Consider the following 22,723-nt stretch of genomic DNA (forward strand, 5'->3'; position numbering starts at 1 on the left):
TAGTTCAGAGGCTGAGGGGCTTTATGGGACGTTGGGGAGCAGCTCGCATGCAGTAAATAGAATATCCAGCGATGTCTGTCCCAAATCTCAGATTAAGCCACCAAATCTCAGCAGTTTGTCACTCTGTCAGAGGTGTGTGAAGACACACAGGTGTGTACATATATATATATATATATATCAACCGCGCATAAACAACAAAAAAACAACAAAAAAAAAAAAGCCGAGATAGAGAGCAGTGTCTGTGAGTGGGTCCCAGAGCAGCTCAGGGTTTTATGCTGACATTAAAGAATGTGTTCATCTAGAAGTGAAGGGCCTCTCTCTCCCTGTCTGTTTCCTGCCTCCCTGCTTTGCCGACAGCCTGACTCACTGACTGACTGACTGAATGAAATGTAGTGTAGTGGGGATCTGACAGGGATCTCGATGTGATCCGCTGCAGCTCCCAAAGGACCCATGAGCTAAAGCCTTTCCCGAGCATATTGGCAAAACACGACAAGGTGGCCCAGCGTTTAGACGGGCAAAGAAATTGTATATTTCAGCGAAGGAGGCGCTATTATCCCAACAGTTTGAGGTTGCTTTTGGATGCTAAATGTTGCTGCCCTTTCTTTCCTCTGTGTCTGTGAAACAGAGCAAACCACAACATGAATCAATCAAAGCCAAGCTAAAGTTAGGATCTGTTTGAAGTAGAAGAGGCCTTCTTCAAATCTGTGGTCTGCAAAAAAAGAAAAAACTTTCACGATGCATATAGTGCTCTCAGAGCAAGTGCAAGATTAAATCTGTGCCACTCTCTTTACGTTCTCTTCTGCCCTGTCCTGGAGACAGCGTTGTAGAGAGTGTGAGGAAGAGGAACACAATTTATAAGACAAGCGAAGGGAATTCATGAGATGTTGGTGCAAAAACAGAGAGCCAGAAATCACTATTGCAGCCACAAAGAAAGAGGAGTGAGATCGGAAAAGAGTGAAAAGTTATGGACCGAGGAAGATGAAGGTAGCAAAACAGACAATTAGGAGTGGTGTTGTGAGATAGGAGCTGGAAGTATGTGTATACCAGAACATCACTGTGATGAAAAAAAGAGAGATTAGTAAAAGCTTTTTGAAAGAAAAAGTAATTTTGTTTGACACAGTGTGAGATCTAAATATTTATCTTTCTGTCTCCTTGTTAGCTCAGACAGTTCTGGAAACACTTTTACCAGTCATTGATAATATTTATAGTTTTTACATATGTGCTCCTAACACGCTGAAAAGCGGCTTAGGTTTCTTGTGTGACGTGGGTTTCACAACGCGCAGGCATGATTGAATTCTAGCCCTGCACGTAAGTGTTTTTTGATCTAGTAGGCTTGATCCTTGTGCACCAAAGCACCTGCCACACACATGCTGTATACAGTACTGCACACGTGCGTACACACAAGCACACACATCACATTATACGACATCAGCCGGGCTCAAAGTGGATCATTATTTACTAAACAGGTTGCCTAACAAGAAAAGACGGATTCCCCTGCAGGCTTGTATAAAAACCCTGGAAGCATGGCGGTGGAGCAATATCCATCATAATTGATGTGTTGCAAAGCAGATTACACACATTAGTGCACACTGTTCTAGCTATGACAGCTCCAACTGAACATGACAAATTCCATAATATGGAAATAAAAAGGTGTTTTACTCTCTCTGGGTATTAAAAAGGCACAGCAACTAACAAAGAAGCATTTGCATCGGCAGGAGTAAAAGTGAGTGTTTGTGTGTGTGTGTGTGTGTGTGTGTGTGTGTGTGTGTGTGTGTGTGTGTGTGTGTGTGTGTGTGTGTGTGTGTGTGTGTGTGTGTGTGTGCGTGTGCGCGCACCCATGTCTAACTACACCTCCTTCATGCTCTCATCTCTCCTTAATTACATTCTATTTGTTCCACTTGGGGCGGAGGGTCCTGTAAACTGTTTGGAGCCTGGCACAGCCTTCCCTGCTCGCTGACAAGACTTCATTCAACACGGCTAATCCCAACATAGCGTCAGCTACATGGACGATGCGTTTGAGGCCACTGACAGCTGCGGCATTATTTACTGAACACAGCACAACACATAAGCCCATTGAAATTGCAGTTCATTGTGGGGAGGCGTTAAAAAGTGTCGGTAGCTTGCCTAATCAGTGGGCTGGATGCCGGAGGAATAAATAAGCTTTGGGAAGAGGGGCGGCTTGACTCGCTCGTTCACTCCCTCCCTCCTCTCTTCTGACTTACTCACTCGCTCCCTCCGTCACTCTACTCTCACTCTTCTAATCAACTCAACAGCATTACGGCAAATCTGCTACTGGAATTCCTGCTGGTCGGCTCTGTTTCTGCACGAGGGCTATTAAATTAGGGAATTAGAGAAGCTTGTAAATACTGTATCGTTGATTTGTAATTTTTAAAGACCATCTCGTATTTTCTTTATCAATATTGTATTTTTTTTTAAATTTTTTTTAGGTTTACTCAATTAAAAAATACATTAATGCCTCTTTTTATTTTTGCCAGTAATTTAAAATTACAACAATCTTTATCAGTAATTATGTGGGGTTTTTTTTGTAAACACTTGATGGAGCCTTAAAAATGGTGCTTCACTTGTTTCCTTCTTCGCAACCTTCTTTTTATGTTAGTGGCTCAAAAGATATCATTTGAAATCATTCAGTCTGAAGTCTGAAATGACTGACATTTGTTTTTAAACCGGAGTTCCTAACATATTAATAAAAGTCATGAACTAGATATTATTCCTATAAATAAATTCCAATAAATACATATCATCTGATTGTGTTTCAGTGGAAATTATCACATTTTCTTCTTTTTTTTGCCTTTGATTAACACAATTAGAGATGTAATTTAAATATTTGTACTGTGTATTAAATGTAAAAAATCATTTAAATAGTAAAAGAAGGCCTGAACTGTGCTGCGTGTTTACGTGACCGAGCTGTTCGGAGCCCATGTCGTTAGCCGCACACCCACTCCTTGACGACCTGCTAATTAACACCCCATGTTAATCACTCTCAACCCAGCCAATAACCAGTGACATGCCATCATGCAGATCACTTCATCATACCACAGCACAGCAGCACATCCGAGCCAGGCGATATTTTCCCTTTTCCGCTCACTGTTGTGTTGTAGAGACATCCAAGTGAGTATTTTGACTTATTTCACAGAAAGAAAGAGAGCTGTTTTTTTTTTTTTTTTTTTTCTTGAACAGGAAGTTGGTTTTTAACAGGGCTGTCATTCACAAAGTGATACTGAGGTGATATAAATACTTGAATAGTGACAAAGAAACATGTCACCACCACCCTCCGCTCTTCCCGAACCATCTGTGGCTAAATCGATCCTGTTTCCCCCAACACTATAAATTCTACTAGAACGTTTATTTTTTATTTTTTTTACTATACCGAGTGCCACACGTATTAGATCTAATCCATTAGCCTGATCCTGCTTTACATAGACTGCTTTAAGTGCATGTTGGCTAAATATCTTCTCCGTGAATCTGCCGTTCTGGCTGAAATTATGATTTTGATATAAGTTAAGCTGATTTGCCTAAGCTACCGAGTAATTAACTGAACTTAATCATTTCATTTCAATTCATTTCCATTACCTGAATTATTTTTTCCAGTCTCTCCTATCTTTTGTAATGTCTGTGTCTGCTTTAAACTCACTGTTGTTTGCTATAGTGAAAGAGTGCCTCCTGAACTCTGTTACAATACTGACCTCTAGTGTCAGTTCGGCCCGGCTCCGGCTGCTCTGTGAGTTTTAAATGTGACACTTTAGCAAGCTCATTGGTAGTCCTATCTAAGGTAATGAATCCGCTTTGGACAAACTGCCTGGTTTGAAGCTTTAGCCTCCAAACACCTGCAGCGGGGATTGACCAGGATAGGGCATAGGTAGATTAGGAGTCAATGTAATGAGAGGCAAAGCGTCTCTTTAGCTCACCCTTTGTCTTTGCCTCCCTCCACCAAGCCTTGGAGGAGAAGGAGAGACATCCTTCTCTGGCTAGTGGCAGCCACACAGGCATTGGCTTTATTTTTCATCATCCTCTTCTCCTTTCTTCCCTGCAGACTTCCTTCTCTTTTCCTATCCCGATCCCTTTTTTCCTTTTTTTTTTTTTTTTTTCCAAATCCTCAGCCGTGCTGACACTTACTCGTGCCAAAGCGGCCTCGCGTCCTCGACGGGGGATCTTCAGATCTTCTAGAATATGGAAAAACACAGCCACACTGGTGTGCACCACGCGGGTAATAGGCATAATAGGGTCAGGCCTGCATTTAATAAACAATTACCCATCTATAATAGATGAGTCGGGCTCCTAAGGCCCAGTGCCTGGCCTGGGTCGAGAGAGGGAACAGGAGAGAGAGACTCGGGAGAGAGAGAGAGAGAGAGGGAAGGTGAATGAATAATGCAGATGAGATGCCCATCAGAGACCCCAAAACGCAGTGCCAATTATCTTCCCCCTGCTAATGATGACCATCTTGATGTTCTCCCCCAACACCCTCCTCAGCCCCACCATCCCTCCACCCACATGCCTAAATCTGACATTTACCCAGCTGTCCCTGCACCTCACCACGCATCCCGCGACCTGACTCTCACAACATGAGGAAACAGAGGAAAGAAAAGCCACGATTCAAGGCTCAATAACTGTCATATGTTGTTTGTCTGCCTTCTTGTTTTATTTTATTTTGGAGGGGCAGCAGAGGGGCTTCCTGTTGGCATCGTGGTGGGGACAGAGTGGCCGTCGCTCCTCTTTTGAATTACAAATCAATCAGGGACTTCTCTTCAGCGGCTTCCCATTCATGCCAAGGTCACCCAGATTACACAAGGTTAAAGTGTGTGTGCTCGCACGTGTGTTCATGCAGAGAGACCTGGGGGGTGGGGGATGGGGGATGGTGGTGGTGGGGTCGCTAGTTGGATTAGCATACAACTCTGGCAGAGTGAGGGAATTAAAGGCAGCACAGAGGTACGATGGCCAAAGCAAAACGGTCCCCGGCTCACCGCTGTATTTGAATAGACAGCCTGCGATACGTGAAAACAGAGAGAGGAGGCGAGGAGGAGCTCTTTGGCCCCGAGGATCAGAGGGGGGAGGACCTGCTCGTGAAGTAGATAGGGCCCCAGTAGACTGCTTCACTCTGGGCTCTGGGAAAAATACACAGCCATTTTGGCTCCCTCAGGGCCCCGGTCTGTGGTAATAATGGGATCAGAGCCATGACCCTCCCAGGACACCGTACCACTGTTGGATATTCTATTAGTTTCCACTGCAGTGAAAAGAAGTCTGTGCTCAGCTACTTTTCTCCATCCGAATCACATTTGTTTTACTTTTATGTAGCTTTAACAGTGACTAATCAAATTATTTGAAGTTTCCAAGAAGAGACTTTATTAAGAATTGAACAGAGCGCAGTGTTTCTTATGACTATAGTAAAACCTTCTAGTGTATAAAAGTATGTGCTGTTGATATCTTCTAATCATATCTAATGTTCTTTATGCATGCAAGGATATTGTAAGCTATTAACATATGCACAAAAAAAGCAAGTCCCATAATTGTTCCTTTTTACCATTTAATCCCAGCACTGGAAGATACTGCAGAGATCACATTAACATTTACATTTCTGAATCCCCCAGCTCCTTGATATGACTCCAGCTTTCAGCCTCAGCATCTCATCTTGCCTTTACATAATATCAAGCTGTATTAATGCTACATATGGCTCTCCGCTGTCTGTGTAGCTCAGATTTACATTTTCCTAATGATGTGCTTTCATTTTTTCCTCCACTATCCCTGTGTCCTTCCCTTCACCTCCAGCCCACAGCCCGCTGTGATTTAAAACACATACAACTGTACTGCTGTTTTACTGCGGAATAACACAAAGCGCCGACTGAGACACCTTTGGTCGCCCCGGCTCCATCTGTTGCACATCTGGAAGTGGTGTGCGGCACCAATAATTGGAAGTCAATTTGTTTGAAGTTATGTATATGGCATCTGGCTCAATTCATAAAAACTCTGGAAATCACATTAATTTTATAGCATCTCAAGAAGGCCTTTTTTTTTTTTTTTTTTTTCATCTCTCTTGCGTTCCATTGTTAATGCACGTGGGGCCTTGCTGGTCTAGTGACGTGGGAGTTGTGTTGAGAGCTGGTCAGGGTGTGGTCCTTAATAAAAGCAGCATTGAAGCTCATGCCCCTAAAAGAATCATGGGATGAATTACTGTGGGGACAATGTCGATGGCATGAGCTCCTTACAATTAAATGTGAAGCTCAGACTTCAGCTACGTTTTATAATTTTACCTTTAACTTTGACCTCCGCCTCAGATCAGTTCCTATTTTTCCTGAAGGGAAAAACTCATCCGGGGCCCTAGTTTGCCACATTTCCAGTCGATGGGCTGACTGATTGAGAAGCAGCATGGTGTTGTTTGTCACCCAGCTCTGAGTCATGGCTGAAAATAGATATGACACTTGATGTTTGGTGCCTCACTGCCGGCTGTCATATTGTTATTCCCACTCAAATTTCACCTAATTTGTGCACAACTCTTGTCACAGTCCAGATCCTGATGAGGGCTTTTAGGTGGTTATTTTTTTCTCTCACCTCCTTCTCTTCCTCCTACGTGTGGCAACGAAGTGCAGCGAGATACACACCTGTGTTGTGTGCTAGTGTGTTTGTGCTGGCGTGTGCACATTTGTGTTTTGCACACAAGCACATTTGATTAGGTTTGTTTGTGTGCGTGAGTGTGCGCGGCCCTGCGAGAGTGCGTGTGTGTGTGCGTGCGTGTGTGTGTGCGCGCGCGTGTGTGTGTGTGTGCGTGTGTGTGTGTGTGTGTGTGTGTGTGTGTGTGTGTGTGTGTGTGTGTGTGTGTGTGTGTGTGTGTGTTTTTGCCATGCTCCAAAGTGAGTCACCTCAGCGGGAGGTGATTAAGAGTTGCCAATGGCAGGCTCGACAGGTGAGTGCATTGTAGCACGCTGGCAGCTGTGGCATCTGCACAGGTGACAGCTTCTCCATGCTCAGTGGTGGTGTCAGTGTTGGAGGGTGGCAGGAGGTCTGACAACGTTGTTTTGGTGACAGAACGACTTTGCTGTGAGGTTCACGACATCACTTGCCTTCTTTAGATTTGTCAGTTTATACTGGGAAGTATAGGGAGTACCATGGACTTTCACATATACTACCGAAGCACAGTTCCATATGTGAAACTACTGTTTACCAACCGTTGTTATACACTAAATACATCTGACTTTATTGGATTTCTCAAATAATTCCCCGCAAACGTTCTCTGTTGTACCACAGTCCTGCATTGGGTTTCTTTTCATTACTGCACAGAGTGATGATGAAACACAGGCCATTGCTGCCACCTGCTGTAGAAAATCTGATACAGCAGCAGCCTTTTTCTTAAAATCCTGGGAGTGAGGTAATTCATTGAGGGAGAGCATGTTCCCGCACAATAATACAAAAAGGAGTGGAAAGATTATTTCACTCGGCAGAGAAAGGTTTTGCCAGATATTGTAAGAAGCTGGAATCCCATCTGTTTCTTACAAAGGAGGTCAGGTAAAGAGCAAAGTGATAAAGACACGCGGACGTTTGTATGATTACAAATTTTCCCAATTTTGTTTTTGCATGTTCAAATTTATGATTTCCTCTTAACACAGGCAGCTAATGTCTCTAACATACATGCATGCGTGTTTTCTCAATCCAGGGCAGACACATCAGTTCTCGTGCGTTTCCAAACCTTTTGAGTTGATGAACTGTGATATTCCAAATAAAAAGTCACTTGTTCTGATGTCACTGTTGCCTCATCCGACCACATTTCTTTTTGAAGCCTGTGCATACCGGGCCTTGAACTTTGCCCAAGATATCTTTTGATATGGAGAAAATGAATTACTCAGGAAGTTTAATCTGACTTTCCATCAGTGTGTCATGGGCTTTGCCTCTTAGGCCAGCCTCTAAAGAGCGAATGTGAATGAGCTTAATTTTTTTTTTTTATTCTTTGTATTCTCCCAATACTTTTATTACAGTACCTCTTTGCACGACTCTACACTTTGGTTTTCATTCATTCCTGTGCAACACTAATTGGATTTGTGTATTTTCCCCAGTTTACAAAAAAAAAAGGTTAAGGAGAAAGAAAAGAAAATGATAAAAATCTAACTGTAAATTGAGCCTTTGGACATTTAATTTCACTCATGCTTTCTTAGATACTTTTCTTTTTTCTTTTTTTTTTTTGCCTAATGAAAATCTATATTTACCTTCCATAACTGCTTTGGCCAATTACCCATAAACATCACTCACTGCTTTGTAGATGGAGTGGCTGCGCTGCATAATGATTGATTGGTTCAGTCTTATTTGCGGCTAAAGAGGAGATGCAAGTGAGGAACATTTCGATTTCAGTGCAGAGAAACACACTAATAACGCTCTAAAACATTAATTCAAAAAGGCTTTGATGAGAAATCCTTTTGGGAAGATTTGGCGTGTTGTTTTTTAGACTGGTCTGTTTGTTGTATTATTAATGCATGACCTCGGGATTAGAAACTACATGTTGATGTTTGATTTTTCTAGATTTGTGATCATATTGATATTTTTTTCATTACGTCACAAACAAACTTTCAAACTAACTTTTAAATCATCTAAGATCACATGGCTGCAGAATGAAAGGACACCTCTCATCTTGCTTACCTCAATGGAAACTTTCTCAGCTCTAAACTAACAGCTCTCATAACTACTCTTTATCCCTCAGCATTACTCATCCTCAAGGGCTCATCAGCTCATAGTAGGCTCATCAGAATTATTACTCCTCCCCTACTTCTCTTTATTATCCAATTTCCCTGCTCTCTCTTCCTTTCTGACACTCATTGCCAATCAGCCACCTTGTACGCCAGCTCTTCACCTTCCGCCATGAAACTTTTCAGGCTTTGCTCGCTCGTCTTATCGCCCCGTTGTCATCGAGGGAGATCGGCCTTTCACTCCATTCACAACCGGTCACTTTGTATCAAGTTTCTACCTTCATGCAGCTGATTTGTTGGGCTTTGTGCAGGGAGAAGTAGAAGCCAGAGATGTGTCATTTGGATGCGACATGCGGATGATTTTTACCCAACAACTAAACAAAATGATAAGTACTTTTCAAACATATAGTGGCTACATCAATATATCAGAAATAGGATTGATGGTTAAGTTAAGCTGCTGTATTTTATGAGGAAGTGTGAATGCAGCTCTTAAGTATTCTGTGAGGTAACAACAAGAAATACATCAAACAAAAACGTGTTAGATAATAATATATATCTTTTTTTATGAATACATGGATTAACACATAATATAAATACACAAACTCTTATTAAACACAAACATGTAAAAGAACAGACAAGACCAAGGACATGTTAGGCATTGAAGTGAGTAGTGAAGAGTTCAAATAAGGCACATCATACAATGCAACTGTCTGTTACAATCCTTTTGTAAAGTAGGAGTATTTTCTTTTCTTTTTTTAAAGACAGTTTTGGCATGTTTTTACTTTCATACAGTATGTTACAGTGTATAGACAACACAGTGTTTACTAATAAAAAAAACATTTTTTTAAAAAAGGACAGTGGGCATAGTCATTTACAATATGTACGGATAAATGTCTCCCTTTTTCTTACAAGTCTGTTTCTGCTCTGTCTGGGAGGCAGAGAAATATAATTGTCTGTTGTAAAGTTGAAACGAGCAGGTGGTCCAGAGGATATTTCTGGTCCAACTGAGTTGTCGGGAAAGTCGAGCTCCAACACCCACCTTATCAACTAGACCTACACACTTTATACACAGGTTGTACCGTCTGGTGTGTCAGCTGTGACCCTGGTAGTGGTCATAAATGTACGCACAGAGCCATCAGTCAGTCTTTTAAAGGCTCTGTGTATGCCCTTTACCACTGGAGGATTGGAGCTGCTGTTGTCACAAGGTGATAACAAGTTTCTGAAGAGGGCACCCTTATAGGTCGTCACCCTCGGCGGAGCTGAAGCTGCTCCTGCGGCTGCTGTCCTTGGATGCAGCTCCAGGGGAGCCGGCTGAGAGGAGCGGATCGGTGCCAAACGGCGACAGCGGGTCATCCATCAGAATCTCATCCAGCTGGTGCTCCTCTTTAAGCGTGGCGGTGAAGAAGTCTGTGAAATGGGACAGCGGGTCGGAGAAGGTGGTGCAGACGTCGGCGCCGGCGATGTGGTCCTGTGGCCTGCTGATGGTGGCGATGGACGGCACGCCGGTCACCACGGCTATCCTCTGGAGGTAGTCGCCGTTGGGGTCCTCCTGGTAGAGGGGCGGCTGCTGCGGCTGCTGGGCCTGTGAAGGTGATGGCTGCTGCTGCTGCGTCTGTTGTTGCTGCTGCTGTTGCTGCTGCTGCTGCTGTTGTTGTTGTTGTTGTTGTTGTTGTTGTTTGAGGAGGTGGGAGGAGAGTTCAACGGTGCCCAAAGCTGTAGCCATGTTTGGGAGTCCATGTGCTCGGGCCTGGATCTCAAGTTCCTGGAAAACAAAGCCAAAGAAACCACAAGTTAAAGATTATTTCTGAGGAAAATTCTGTCCACACACATTTCAGATCTGACTAAACATGCAAAAATGTGTGAATGCCAGCAGTTCAGCTTTGATGATTTGGCAGGGAGTGACACTGAGACAATCACCACCACACTTCTTCCACATACTGAGGTTAGGTTGGGGAGTTTAGGTGTTTCCACACCATCTTCTCCCACACTGTCTTGTCATAGGACATATAATCAACACTTATCAGCTATCAGTGTCATCACAAAGCCCTGTTTGACCTCTGTTAGCTGTCCTTTTCTCATCAGTGCTGTTCATTGTTTCCTGAATAGTTTTGTCATCCTCTAAGGTGATTACAGATTTTGTGTTCTTCCCGTCATTCTGATAAATTCAGATAAAACTGGTTTCTTGTTTGCGTGTGTGAGTGTATGTGCAGCCCTCTTTGCACACATTTGTCGTTTAGCATCTCTTTTATTAGTGTTTTTTTTTTTTAACCTACTCCCGACCTGCTTTGTTCCCTCCGAAGGATCCAAAGTCTTTGTCTTTATTCTTCAGGTAATTAGCACTGACCTATATTTGAGATTAGAGTACGGGATGGAAGGACCTCTTGTAAACAACAGTGGTGGTGTGGTAAGGGGGTTGTGTGTGTGTGTGTGTGTGTGTGTGTGTGTGTGTGTGTGTGTGTGTGTGTGTGTGTGTGTGTGTGTGTGTGTGCTGGGGTGGAGGGTTGGGGGGTCTAGCTGAGGTCCACAACTTAACGTTGTGGGGTCGTAAAGTTTTGAAGGTGGAAATGAGTGTGAAGTGCCTTGGGATGATGCAGGTGGGGTTGGCAGAGTGAGATGAACTGACTTCTGGCATAATGAAACAGAAACAGCCTACTAATGTGAGAAAAGACATAATTCGACAGTGAACTGGGACTGAGTGAGTCTTAATGTCAACACATTAGCAGGCTGATTGGCCTACACTTTGTATTAGGAGTAAGTTCAGATTTATTTTGTGGAAAACTGGCTTTGTCTTAGACTGACATGTGAAGTCATCAAGTTTAAGATTGTGCAACTAACACTGAATCTTCTCCCCTAAATCCAGTGGAAAAAATTAACTTTTATTTATTTTATTTTTTTTACTTTCAGTGTTAAGACTATGACATTTCTGATTAGCTCTACTTCACCTGTTCATTTCTTCCTCTCTGTTAGGGATCAATTAAACCCTGAGTTTTACCACTGTGTCTATATACCACAAAAACTCACTAAGCACATTCAGACTGTTAGATTTTAGTACCTGGATCCTCAGCAGCAGCCTCCTGTTTGCTTGCTCGAGCTTCTTCTGACGGCTCTCCAGCTCCCGAGCGTGTTGCTGCTCCTTCTGCAGCCACTTTATGTACTCCACCGAGGCTTTCAGGATGGTTCCTTTGTTCCACCGCATGTCACTGCAGAAAAGAATTTTTTTTTAAAAGATAACCTTTTACACAGAAGCCCCTGATGTCGGCAGAATATCCTTCGCCTTAAAAAAAAAAAAAACAAGGGGAAAAGTTTTAACAGAGGTTTTTCTCTCTCCTTTTTATGATATGAATAAGAAATGGTGATTTACATGGGGCAATTATTCATCCTTGGACATTACATGGGGACACAGAATGGGAATTTTAATAGAATAGTTAAGAAGCTATATGGAAAGTCCATTCTTGTACCTCCTTGTTCGGTAAAATTAATCCTCAAGTAAAAATAGGTGTGGGGAAAATGAGCTAAGTAGGAAGGAAAGGAGAAAAATGGAGCATTGGACTTAAGGTGCTAGAGTGCAAGTCATTCTTTTGAAGATATTATTACTTTTTTTTTTTAAAGAAAAAAAAGAAGGACAGCGCAGCTGTAGTAAAATTGTCCTTTTTCACACGAGTGAGACGTTGGTGTGATCAGCGCTAATAATCTCTTTTATCCCGTGTTAATGGTACGACGACAACGCCAACCTTCCATTTAAAATTTGAAGCAAAGTTCAACTGCGAGAGATGGCCGGTGGATTTCAATTCACTTCCAGGCTCCATCTCTGTGTTCCAATTGTGCTTCAAACTTTGATTCAAATGGCGTGGCCTACTTCTTTGCATTTGACCCTTTCCTCATCATTCGTGCTTTGAGCTGAACTGCTGGGGACCCAGCGAGGCGATGTACAGCTCTTAGAGCGCCGACTACAATGGAGGTTCAAGTGCACCCTTGAAATATGACTGAAATGTGCTTGAGTACTCATTTGAATTCAATGAGCAACATTTAGAGTGTCTTTGTGCAGGGAATTTAATGCGCTTCTTCACCACACAAGTTCTCACTCTTGTGTCAGTGACATAGTGAATTGGAGTCGGGGCATTGTTTCAGTAAATATATTTAGGATTTTGCAACTTACGGGTCATTTGACTTTGGTATGAGTGTCCCCAGCTCCTTAATCCTGTAGTTAATGTTGTATCTTCGTCTTCTTTCAACTGAGCAAGAGAAAAGACCAAAGAGATGATTAGAGCATTGTCAGATGCTGTGCCAAAGGCCAGCCATAACTCATCGTCAGACGATAAACTATGAGGGAGTTAAAAGGCAGCGGGAGGCACTCACTCAAATTATGGTTGTCCTTTTTCTGCCTCTCTTTGGCCATCACCCTTGTGTCATGTTCTGTCAAAAAAAATAAATCACAGAGGGGAACGAATGGATTAGCAGTGCACACTAATTTAGAAACTGAAAGACAACGAACACCAAAAGGCACAGAAGGTCCAGTCAGGGGGACGCACAATCAGTTGTTTTGAAGGAGTTCAGGCCTCTGGGGTCAGACTGTGACATTTCAGTGCATTATCCGACACCGCAGACACAAGTTTGACCTCCTTACACACACACGCACACACACACACACACACTGAGATCAGTTTATCCCCTCCAGCATGTCTGAAGATCATTGTAAAAAAAAAAAATTAAAAAAATAAAAACAGTGGCCACTTTTCAACTACTTATTCTGTGATAAAGACAGTTTAGCAAATTCACTAATCTGTCTTGGTGAGGGACAAAAATGCCACTGCATCCATATTTGTATTCACGTTCCTCCAAATTACACAATTAGGGACCCGAGATTGGATTTCTCAATTTGTCTGTGTTGATTCAATCAAGACAATTTCAACTCTGTGTAACAGTCCATTGTCCTCTCCGCCCCCACTCAAATGAAACAGATGGCAATTTACGTATTTTCCCATTGAGAGTGAAGGATTCTTCAGGCATCTTTTCTATTTCCTAAATCAATTAGGGATTTTTGCTTGATGCGTGGTATTAATAAGAAATGTCTTAAAGGGCCCTCTGTTTATTATTTGTTCTTCTTTTTTTTGCACTGCGATAAAATGTCTTCACATTTTTACGACCTATTAACAAAATCAGTGACAGGCAGGGCATTGTTTCTCAAAGACTGGACACAAATAAGCATTCACTTTGTTTGTCTGACACGTAAGGGGACTTGATTTTAGCACCAAAAAAAAATGTTTGCCAGCATGTTTCCTTTTTTTAACTAACACAGGTACACTCTGTTCTTCTTACAGAGCTTCAAGAAACCCCCAAATAGCACCTTCTAACAAAGAGCACCTTGTGTGATTTCTAACTTTTACATAAACTCTTTAATTGGTTAGTTGTTTGGTCAATACTATGGTATGAGTTCATACCTGTGTATTCCCTTTTTACAGTGAGCTTTGTGGGGTTAGATATGGGACTCATTCCACCATTTGGGGTGTTCATACCTTGTTCACCCCCATAGACGTCCAGCATGCTGCTACTGAGGGATACCTGGGAAGGAGAGAGAAGGAGAGGGTGAAAGAGAGGGGAGGAATTGTCAGTCAAAGGGGAAGCACATTTACATTTTACACATAAAGACTCAAGACTTTCACACTTGTACAAAAGCAACAAACAAACAGTTGTTTTTAGCTGCTGTGTGGCTTTGTTTAGCGTTTGACAAAACTGACATGAGGCGAGTGGAGTGATCAGTGCCTTGCAGAGAAGCTTGTCAACCCCCAGGCCTCTAGCTCTGGACCCCCCCCCCGTCAGGGAGCTGTAGTCCCACGCGTTCACACAACAGGACACGGCAAACCCTGTGCTGTGGTCGTGTACTGTTGCCATGTTCAGATCGCTTGCATGACAAAGAGTCAAAACAACTTACCAAGAATGTAACCTAACTGTAAACTGGTCAGATAAACTTTACCCCTGACCCTGCAACCCAGGCTTGCTGCTGTCAGGGGGGGAGGTGGGGGGGACCAAACATGGTGCCTTGATCTGCTAACAGCACCCTTTTCAAAACCCCCTCCAGCTGAAAGTTCTCCCAACACTGATGCGCTCTGTGTTGAAAATAGCATCCCATTAGATGAAAAGGCTAGCTAGGTCAACTGCTTGAACAGAGGCAAAACTGTTTTCCTATGGGACTGTTCTTGTCTGGGAAAGCATGCATCACTTATGCAATAATAATGCCTTTTCACGGTGTCAAGATATGGCGTGCTGATACACATGTGTGTCTAATTCGCATTTGTGCATTTATGTGGGGGGGGGGCGGTACAGAAGCCATCGTGGATACCAAGATGCACACAGCCAATTTTATCCATGACGTGTGTCAAATGCAACCGCTAGGCTGGTGAATGTGAGAGGGCTGCATGTCAAGGCAAGAGAAGGGATGGAATAGAGAGCAGAGAGAAATGAGGAGAAGAGGTAAGACAGAAAAAAAACGCAGAGATTTTACATCTCTGCACTACGCGTGTCCATGTTTTTCCTCACTTATCTCACCAAGATGGGGAAAAAAGAGGAGGAGGAGACAAACGTGCATATCAAAATGAAAGATTGTAATAATTCCCCTACTACTACTATTGTAATCACTTCAATCCCTCTCCCGCCCCTGTTCCCCGAATGTGTTGACACGGCGAAACGATGTGATGCATCGTACTGTATGACTAATTAGGATGAATTGATCCATTTAAGCGTGGTATCATTTCTGAACAAGCCCATTGGGAGTGTTATGCATTAGCCCAATCCAATGGCTCAGTAACTCTCTCCAACTAAAAAAAAAAAAAAAACTCTCACTCTCCGCTCCTATGTTGCGCTTCTGACTGCATTTCTGACTCTCTCTCACCCCCCTCCCTCCCCCTCTCCCACTCCCCCTTATCTTTCCCTCCCCCTCTCATTCCATCTCAGTCACAGTATCTGTTGTGTTTTACTCTGTGTCACTTTATCTGTGTGTATGACTGTTTGCCTGCCGGTGTCTCTTTCTCTGTATTTATGGAGTTAGGCCAGATTCCTAGTGTTCCCATCACACAAAGTCATTTTTTATTTCAGGAGTAGCTATTAGTCTTTCTCCAGACAGATCCCCTGTCCCAGATATTCGCTCACAGCTTTCGTAGTCCTTTCTGGCGGTGCTTGTGTGTTCGTTTTCTGTCTGAGAATGTACTTAGGTATGTACAACTACAAAAAATTTAGCAAATGTCATCAAATATTTGTGCCTGTCTGCAGCCTACTCTTTCTCCTTTTTTTTTTCTTTTTTTTTTAAACTTAATCTGCTTTGTTAAACGTCTTTAGTAATGTGACATATGTTGCTAAGCCTAAGTGAACTTTGACTCATCTCTAGACTTAAGCTGACCTCAAACTAAGTCAGGTCCCCCTTTTCCCAAGCTAGTCAAGCCTGCCCCTAAATGTTTGGGTGGAGGAACCTCACTTTCAAGTTCCCTTTCAACTTTAAAAGAGAGAAGTCATTAGTTGAGGAACTTGACATAAAACCAAGCATAGGTTAGGAAACAGAGGAGCTGATGCAGAAATCAATACAAAAGACATGCAAACTTTAGATGCACTGTTGCATTTAAATTATAGTTAGCATGTGGCTGTTAGAGTGAGAGTTAATGTGATTCATACTTACATTGTTTTGCATTATGATGTTAGGCTCCATGCAATCCAAGCCTCCATCATTGAAACCGGATTCAAGACTAATTAGATCGTCAATAACTTCATCCATTGGAAACTAAAAGAAAACAGTAGTGTCAGTGTACTCATGGACAGACGGATGATGTTGGCACCAGGATTTCAATACCGTCCGAGTCTTTTGAAATCTCAACATTCAAACCCAAATTAGACACAAAGAAGAGGGGAGGAACTGTCGAGAGACTAATCCGTTGGCACGACGAGCTCTTCGCCGCCGTGTTCTGAGGTTTGTTAGCAGTGTTGGCGGGAAAAACCTGCATCTGTTACCAAACTAGTTTTCTCTTTTGAAAAGGTTCTTATCAGAGACTGCATGTCTGAAGTTATTGATGATCACATCAGAGAAAGGAGGAAATCAATAATGGCATCACTTTGTTTAGATGATTAGTTGGAGATACTCTCTGCATTCACATTCAAACTCAATCCAGATTTATATTTACTCAGAGTCATTGATGCTTCTGAAGTGTACTGTATGTTAACAAGCCATCCCAACAAAGTATCAGTCTTGATTTATCACTCTTAATTTGAAAGGATTTAGAGGGACTACAGAAAATCTCTTACAAGTGTCTATAGAAAATTAACACAGGAACATATTTTTGATAGGAATATGGAGAGTTGACAGGAAAATGTTTCATTGATGTTGAGAAATCGATGAAAACGATGACATTGTGTGATCCAGCTTGTGGTTAAAATTTTTTGTTGCTATTTCTCTCCTTTCCCGGCATCACTTGGTATGGTTTTGAGTTCTCTCAATTTCAGTTCCATATATTCATGATTCATATTATTCTTTCTTTTTCCATGAGTCCACTCACCTCGCTGTCGTGACTGGCCATAGTGAGCAGGGTGACAGGGCTGTTGGGGTTGCTGCTGTCGCTGACAGATGGCATGTGTCCATTCCTCATGATCGGCACGGTGGCCAGCGGCTGGCCGGGGGTGTGTGGATGTGGCACGGTGTGGCCCGATCCGGCCGAGGAGGCCAGTTTAGAGCCCAGCGTCAGGTACTGTTTCACCGGCTGATTCTGGCTCTGATGAAGGTGGAACTTGGAGTTCTCCAGGTGGCTCTGTACCTGTAGCCAAAACCAAATCATACTTAAGTTTGAAGTAGTTGACTGAAGAGAAAATCAGTTCAGGAGGTGGGAGATTGTTTCCCATACCGCTGACACAGCGCTGACTATAGTAATACGTGCACTGAGGTTGTTTGAAGCAGCTGTTGGGTTTCACACAAAAATTCTCATTCAACACAGAAATGTTTTCCCATTATAGTTACTCATGCACAGAAAATTGACAGGCTTACAACAGTAATGTATTTTGTACAAAGTAAGTTCGGAGTCATATCAAAGTGAGTCACATGTAGAATATGAATAAGGACTCATTCTCACGGTCCTTTCTCAAGTAAAGTGTCATTTAGTCCGGGTTTCAGACTAAAAATATGTTTTAGTTTAAAGATTTTCTAACCTGAACTGAACTAGACAAACAAAATACAGAATTTTGGATGACTACAATCTAACACTATTAATCCGACATAACACTACAGCAATCAGAAAAATATGTAACATTTTTCAAATACTTAAAAAAAAATCTTTAACAAGTAATTCAGAATTTTTGTAAGTTTTGATATTCTTACATTTGAAGCTCTGGTTGCATCCCGCATTGTGTAGTAACTGCAGTCACTTAAGTGTGGCATTCTCAGAAAAGCTGATAATCTTCGGATTGGTTTACTCTGGTGTGGCAGCAGGTCAACTTTTCGGATCCAGGTCTGCTGCTGCTTCTGCTGCTATCCTGTTGATCTGCTGATGTCTCACTGAGTGTCTGTCCCTCTTAGTCCCCTATGTGTCTTATAAAGGGCCCTAAGTGAACTAATTAGGCCCAAAGGTGGGCGTTAGCCTTTATGTTGCATAGCATGATAATCACTTCAAACACTGGACTGTCAGATCACCCAGGGTTTGATCACTGCAGGATGTCTGCCTTTAGCGTCTATCACTAATGCACTGGGACTGCCCTTTTCTGTCTGGCCAACCAATCAGCGGTCACCTCCCAAAGTCCTCTGCTGCCTGCTTCAGGGGTTGTGGCAGCACAATTGACCCTTGTTTTCTAATGCGGGTTTTAAATAACTCCTCTAATGCCATTTTGAACCAAGTCTTTTCATTCATTGACTGCTTTCAATACAGATAGTTTAGCATTATTAGTTTTCTGTACAATAACTGTAATAAAGCTATTTTGAGGCATTCTTTAGTGTAACTTGAGGGCTATTTTCAGCACACATGTCTCACCTAATTCTCTTACTTGGCTGGCTCAAAGTAACAAAGAAGTTCAGTGTTGTAACTTGATTTAGTAGTTTAAGGCCTGCAGAGTATTTTGGGGAATGTTTATTTTGTCAGCTGTGAATTTTGAATCTTGTCAGTTGCCAGTAGTTTGTTCTGCTTCTCCTCAGATGTACTCTATTCACTGGTTAATGTAGCGTCTGCTACCGCCTCTTATGAACTTTTTTTTCCATGACTGAGCACAGCTAATCAATTGTAGCCAGGAGAAACTGTGACAAGCAACAACTGCTGCTATCAGATACAGTTGCCTGTGGTTCAACTAATTGTGGAAGAGAAAACATGATATTAAAAATATATAGGTTTCATTTCCTCTGTTCTCATAATCAGGGTGATACATTTAGAGCTATGGCCTTAAAAACAGGTGACAGGTGATATTTTTTTTTTTATAGATAATGAAAGCATGTAAAGGAAGACATTTGATAAACAGTTTCTACTGCAGCTTGTAGCAGTTATGAGATGATATATTGTTTAGCTAAAATGCTGAAAAAATACAAGGCAAAAGTACCACCACTAGCTCCCAGACCAAGTAAGGCTAAGTGAACTCATTTCTTATGATTTAAACTTTGCATTTTTATGAATAACATGTCATTTCTTAGTTCAAAAGTCTCTGTAGTTCATTATATTTTCTGACTGCTAGTAGCAACATTACTTTTTATATACAAAATATCTACTGCTAAACCACAGGGGCTTTGCCATTGGCCTTTATGCTAAAACTCGCCATTGAATTCCCCCTGTCAGCGAGACTAGCTGTCCTTATTCACCACTCTTCCACCTAACTACGAACAGGCTCATCACAATACTCAACTTGTCAGTCGTGACTGAGAGCTCTTATCTGACTTCTCCAGGCCAAACAAGATGCCAGTTGTTCACCAATCAACATTTTTTTTCCACCACGGATAGCAGAGGGATGCCTGAACTGCTCCACACCACATTTGCTTTGTGTGACAGCGGATTGTCCTGGTTTCACTTCAGCGTTCTCACTACTGTAAATGCCGGAGACACGCTTGTTATCCACTTAAGGGAATCTGATTAGATTTGAGAGGTAATGGTGCTTCAGTCACCAAGGCCAGCCTCGACAATGGCAGGCCTGTGCATGTGTGAAGTGGACATGCTGAAAATTATCAGTGCCCGCCATACACATGGGACAGGAATGAGATAAGAATCTAATCAATCAAGGCTGAAGTTTGGGACTGTTGTGGCTATTCGGATGTCTCAGTCACTTCAGGTTTTATTTTTTTCCAACATGGCTACCAGCACCTGCTGCAACAATTGAGGCAGTGTTCGAGTTTACTGGCAGAGAAGAGGTCACAGGTTCACTTTCTATTTACACACATCTGAACGGTTATTCCTGACATGCAAACCTATATTAGACTAAGAAAGTTGAAGGGATTTTCAACTTTTTTATTATTATTATTTTATGGACAATGCTTTATGCAAAAAATATTTTCAAAGACTTGTTCACTTTTTTTTTTTTATCTCAGTTTGATCATATTGAAATAACAAAATAACATAACGTATGATGCATAACTCCAGTTTGCATTTGTACTCCCTGTGTGCAGCTAAAAGAAATATGGTTGTCGTTATTTTTCTCATTAGAGATGTTGAAACAACTAAAATAAACGTTTCAGACCAAGACAATGTCCTTATGCCACACACACCCTGTTTCTCGCTCTTTTTCTCAGACAAACTTCGATAAACTCTTCTACTGACATAAATCGTACTTAAGCATGAAGCAACAGGTTAATTAAATCCAACAAGTACTCCAATGCTCCTTTGTTAAATCACAGCACAAATGCACATAACTGCAGCCATAAAATAAATCACAGCAATGGTGACAACTTTGGCAGCCTCGAGGGAAATCAACTTCCATATAAATTATACTTTATATTCATAATTATGTTATGATTAGAATATCATTTTCTCTACTTCAAGATAAACAGTTTAGGATTACACGCATACACACACTCAATGCAAAATGTTAGAGTCCAGTTTGATCCCTCAAAGCATGCTTTCTTCAGCCTCTATTTGTGAGATGCATTTAATAGTGGTGTCATTTACCTCGCAGTTAAAAGGTGTATTTTCTTTAGTCCCCACTGAAGTGCTGCACTCACACTGCCTTTGTAACAGACAAAACTCAACAGGTTTTTCTTCTACATGAAAAGCTCTTGCCTAACTCAGTTTCGGTCTTGCCCAAGTTCTCCTTTCACTTCAGAAAAATCCAACAACTTATGAAACACTGGGTACTGGTGACATTAGTGAGCTGTACAAATTATGGACAAAACCTCGTAGGAGGTTTGTATTCATTTCTGCAAATGCTGTGCTTTACAACATATTGACACAGTTACAGAATGCAGAGTAGCAATGTTGAATGATCTTTTCCCATCTTGAATCTACGGAGATAAGCCGAAAGTGGAAAAAAAAAAAACTTCTCGGTCACACTTGCCGTATTTGTGCTGAGTCTGCTAACCAGTAAATGGCTGTAACCACACACTAGATTGGGAAATGTGTGGGAAGATAAGACTGGGATGGCGAACGGATCACAAAAGTTCCATTCCGTGGTGGCTATTCAGTTATTCTGCTTGTAAGTGCATGCCTTTTTTTCTTCTTTTTTTTAAGTGTAGGCAATCTGTCTTGCATGCAGACACTCACAAACAAATGCACACATACTTACACACACATAGACTTCTTCTGTGTGTGATCTTGCCACAATATCCCTGGCCTGTAGATAAGTCGTTCCCCCCTACCTGCAGAAGTTGGATCTCTGTCAAGGTGATCACTTTGACCACACAACAATGGCTCATGACTCTCCAGAGTGGCAGCGTCTCCCACCACAGGAGCTGCAAATTCTCACAGAAGAAGTACAACTGTCACAGCTACAGCTGTGGCTCACGCCGAGACAGGGGGAGAAGAAGAGGAAGAAAAAGAGAGGTGCTGCAGCCTCCCTTCTGAGATTCTGCAGAAATATCAGAAAGGAAGGCATGACACATCAGCTTATTTGGGAGCCGCACGGGCCATTTCCTGTGTGTGTCAGTACGTGTGGATGTTTTTGGTCAGGAAAAGGCCTGACAGAGGCAGAAATACAGATGGCAGTTTGGGGGTTTGCAGAGAGAGAGAGAGAGTGTGTGTGTGTGTGTGTGTGTGTGTGTGTGTGTGTGTGTGTGTGTGTGTGTGTGTGTGTGTGTGTGTGTGTGTGTGTGTGTGTGTGTGTGTGTGTGTGTGTGTGTGTGTGGAGGCATAATAAGTTGACAGAATGTGAGTTCCTGCTCGTGGATCGCTACACTTTCCTGCCTGCTGAACATCCAGCCCAGCTCAGCACATTCTCCCAGGTTATCTTCATGACACTCACTTCCTTTGGAAGGCATTTTAACCACCAAATTACAGTAACAGTTTCAACTCGGAAACCACACAGAATCTCTGCATGTGTGCTAATATACTAAAATGCACATGTATACTCCTTGAGCAAGACACTGAACCCTAAAATTGCTCCCGATGGTGTACCATCAGTGTGTTGTAAGTCGCTTTGGATAAAAGCGTCAGCTAAATGAAAAAAATGTAAATCTCAGGCTTCAACAAAGGCCAATTCAGGCCACCCCAGATGAGTTGTCAGAGAATTGGTAGACACAACCAAATTGAAAAAGGCAATTGCACGTCCTCCTTCCTGTCCGACCTTTGGAATAATTAACCAAGGGTGCTTTCACAGCTATCTTGTCTGGTTCAGACTTTTCAGTTTGGTCTGAACATTGTGTGACTGGTGCTTCAGACCATAGCACTAAAATTTGGTTCAACCAAAAGAGACAGTCTCAGTCAAGATCAAACTGAACCATGGATCGGTTCATTTGCCATTTTGGATCATTCAGACTTTTGGACCAACTTAAGGCAGGTTATCGCCACCCATTGAAGAATAAGAGAAAAAAAAAAAAAAAGAAGTGTAAGAGAAGTAAAAACGAGCTGTGATAGCACATGGGGAGAGGAGGAAAAAAAGTATTTAATAGTAATTTG

General features: G+C 42.2%; 1 protein-coding gene across 2 annotated transcripts; it reads right to left on the minus strand.

The window, feature by feature from the left end:
• Nucleotides 1–9,258: 9,258 nt before the first annotated feature.
• Nucleotides 9,259–19,222, minus strand: tfec (transcription factor EC). Of its 2 annotated transcripts, none has more exons than XM_069709261.1 (8): nucleotides 18,028–19,222; nucleotides 17,216–17,470; nucleotides 16,345–16,446; nucleotides 14,120–14,240; nucleotides 13,038–13,094; nucleotides 12,838–12,913; nucleotides 11,734–11,881; nucleotides 9,259–10,443 (listed from the first exon to the last, which is right to left on the minus strand). In XM_069709261.1, exons 1-8 carry the CDS (start codon nucleotides 18,085–18,087, stop codon nucleotides 9,916–9,918), a joined length of 1,347 nt encoding a protein of 448 aa, XP_069565362.1. In that variant the 5' UTR covers nucleotides 18,088–19,222; the 3' UTR covers nucleotides 9,259–9,915. The 2 variants fall into 2 exon arrangements, with proteins under 2 accessions (XP_069565362.1, XP_069565363.1); XM_069709262.1 differs by having other exon boundaries at nucleotides 14,195–14,240; nucleotides 18,028–19,221.
• Nucleotides 19,223–22,723: the final 3,501 nt, after the last annotated feature.

This window comes from Brachyistius frenatus, unplaced genomic scaffold (assembly GCF_029030835.1).
Source record: "Brachyistius frenatus isolate BFR_SWC_R1_liver_20210118 unplaced genomic scaffold, ASM2903083v1 Contig_81, whole genome shotgun sequence".
NCBI lineage: Eukaryota > Metazoa > Chordata > Actinopteri > Embiotocidae > Brachyistius > Brachyistius frenatus.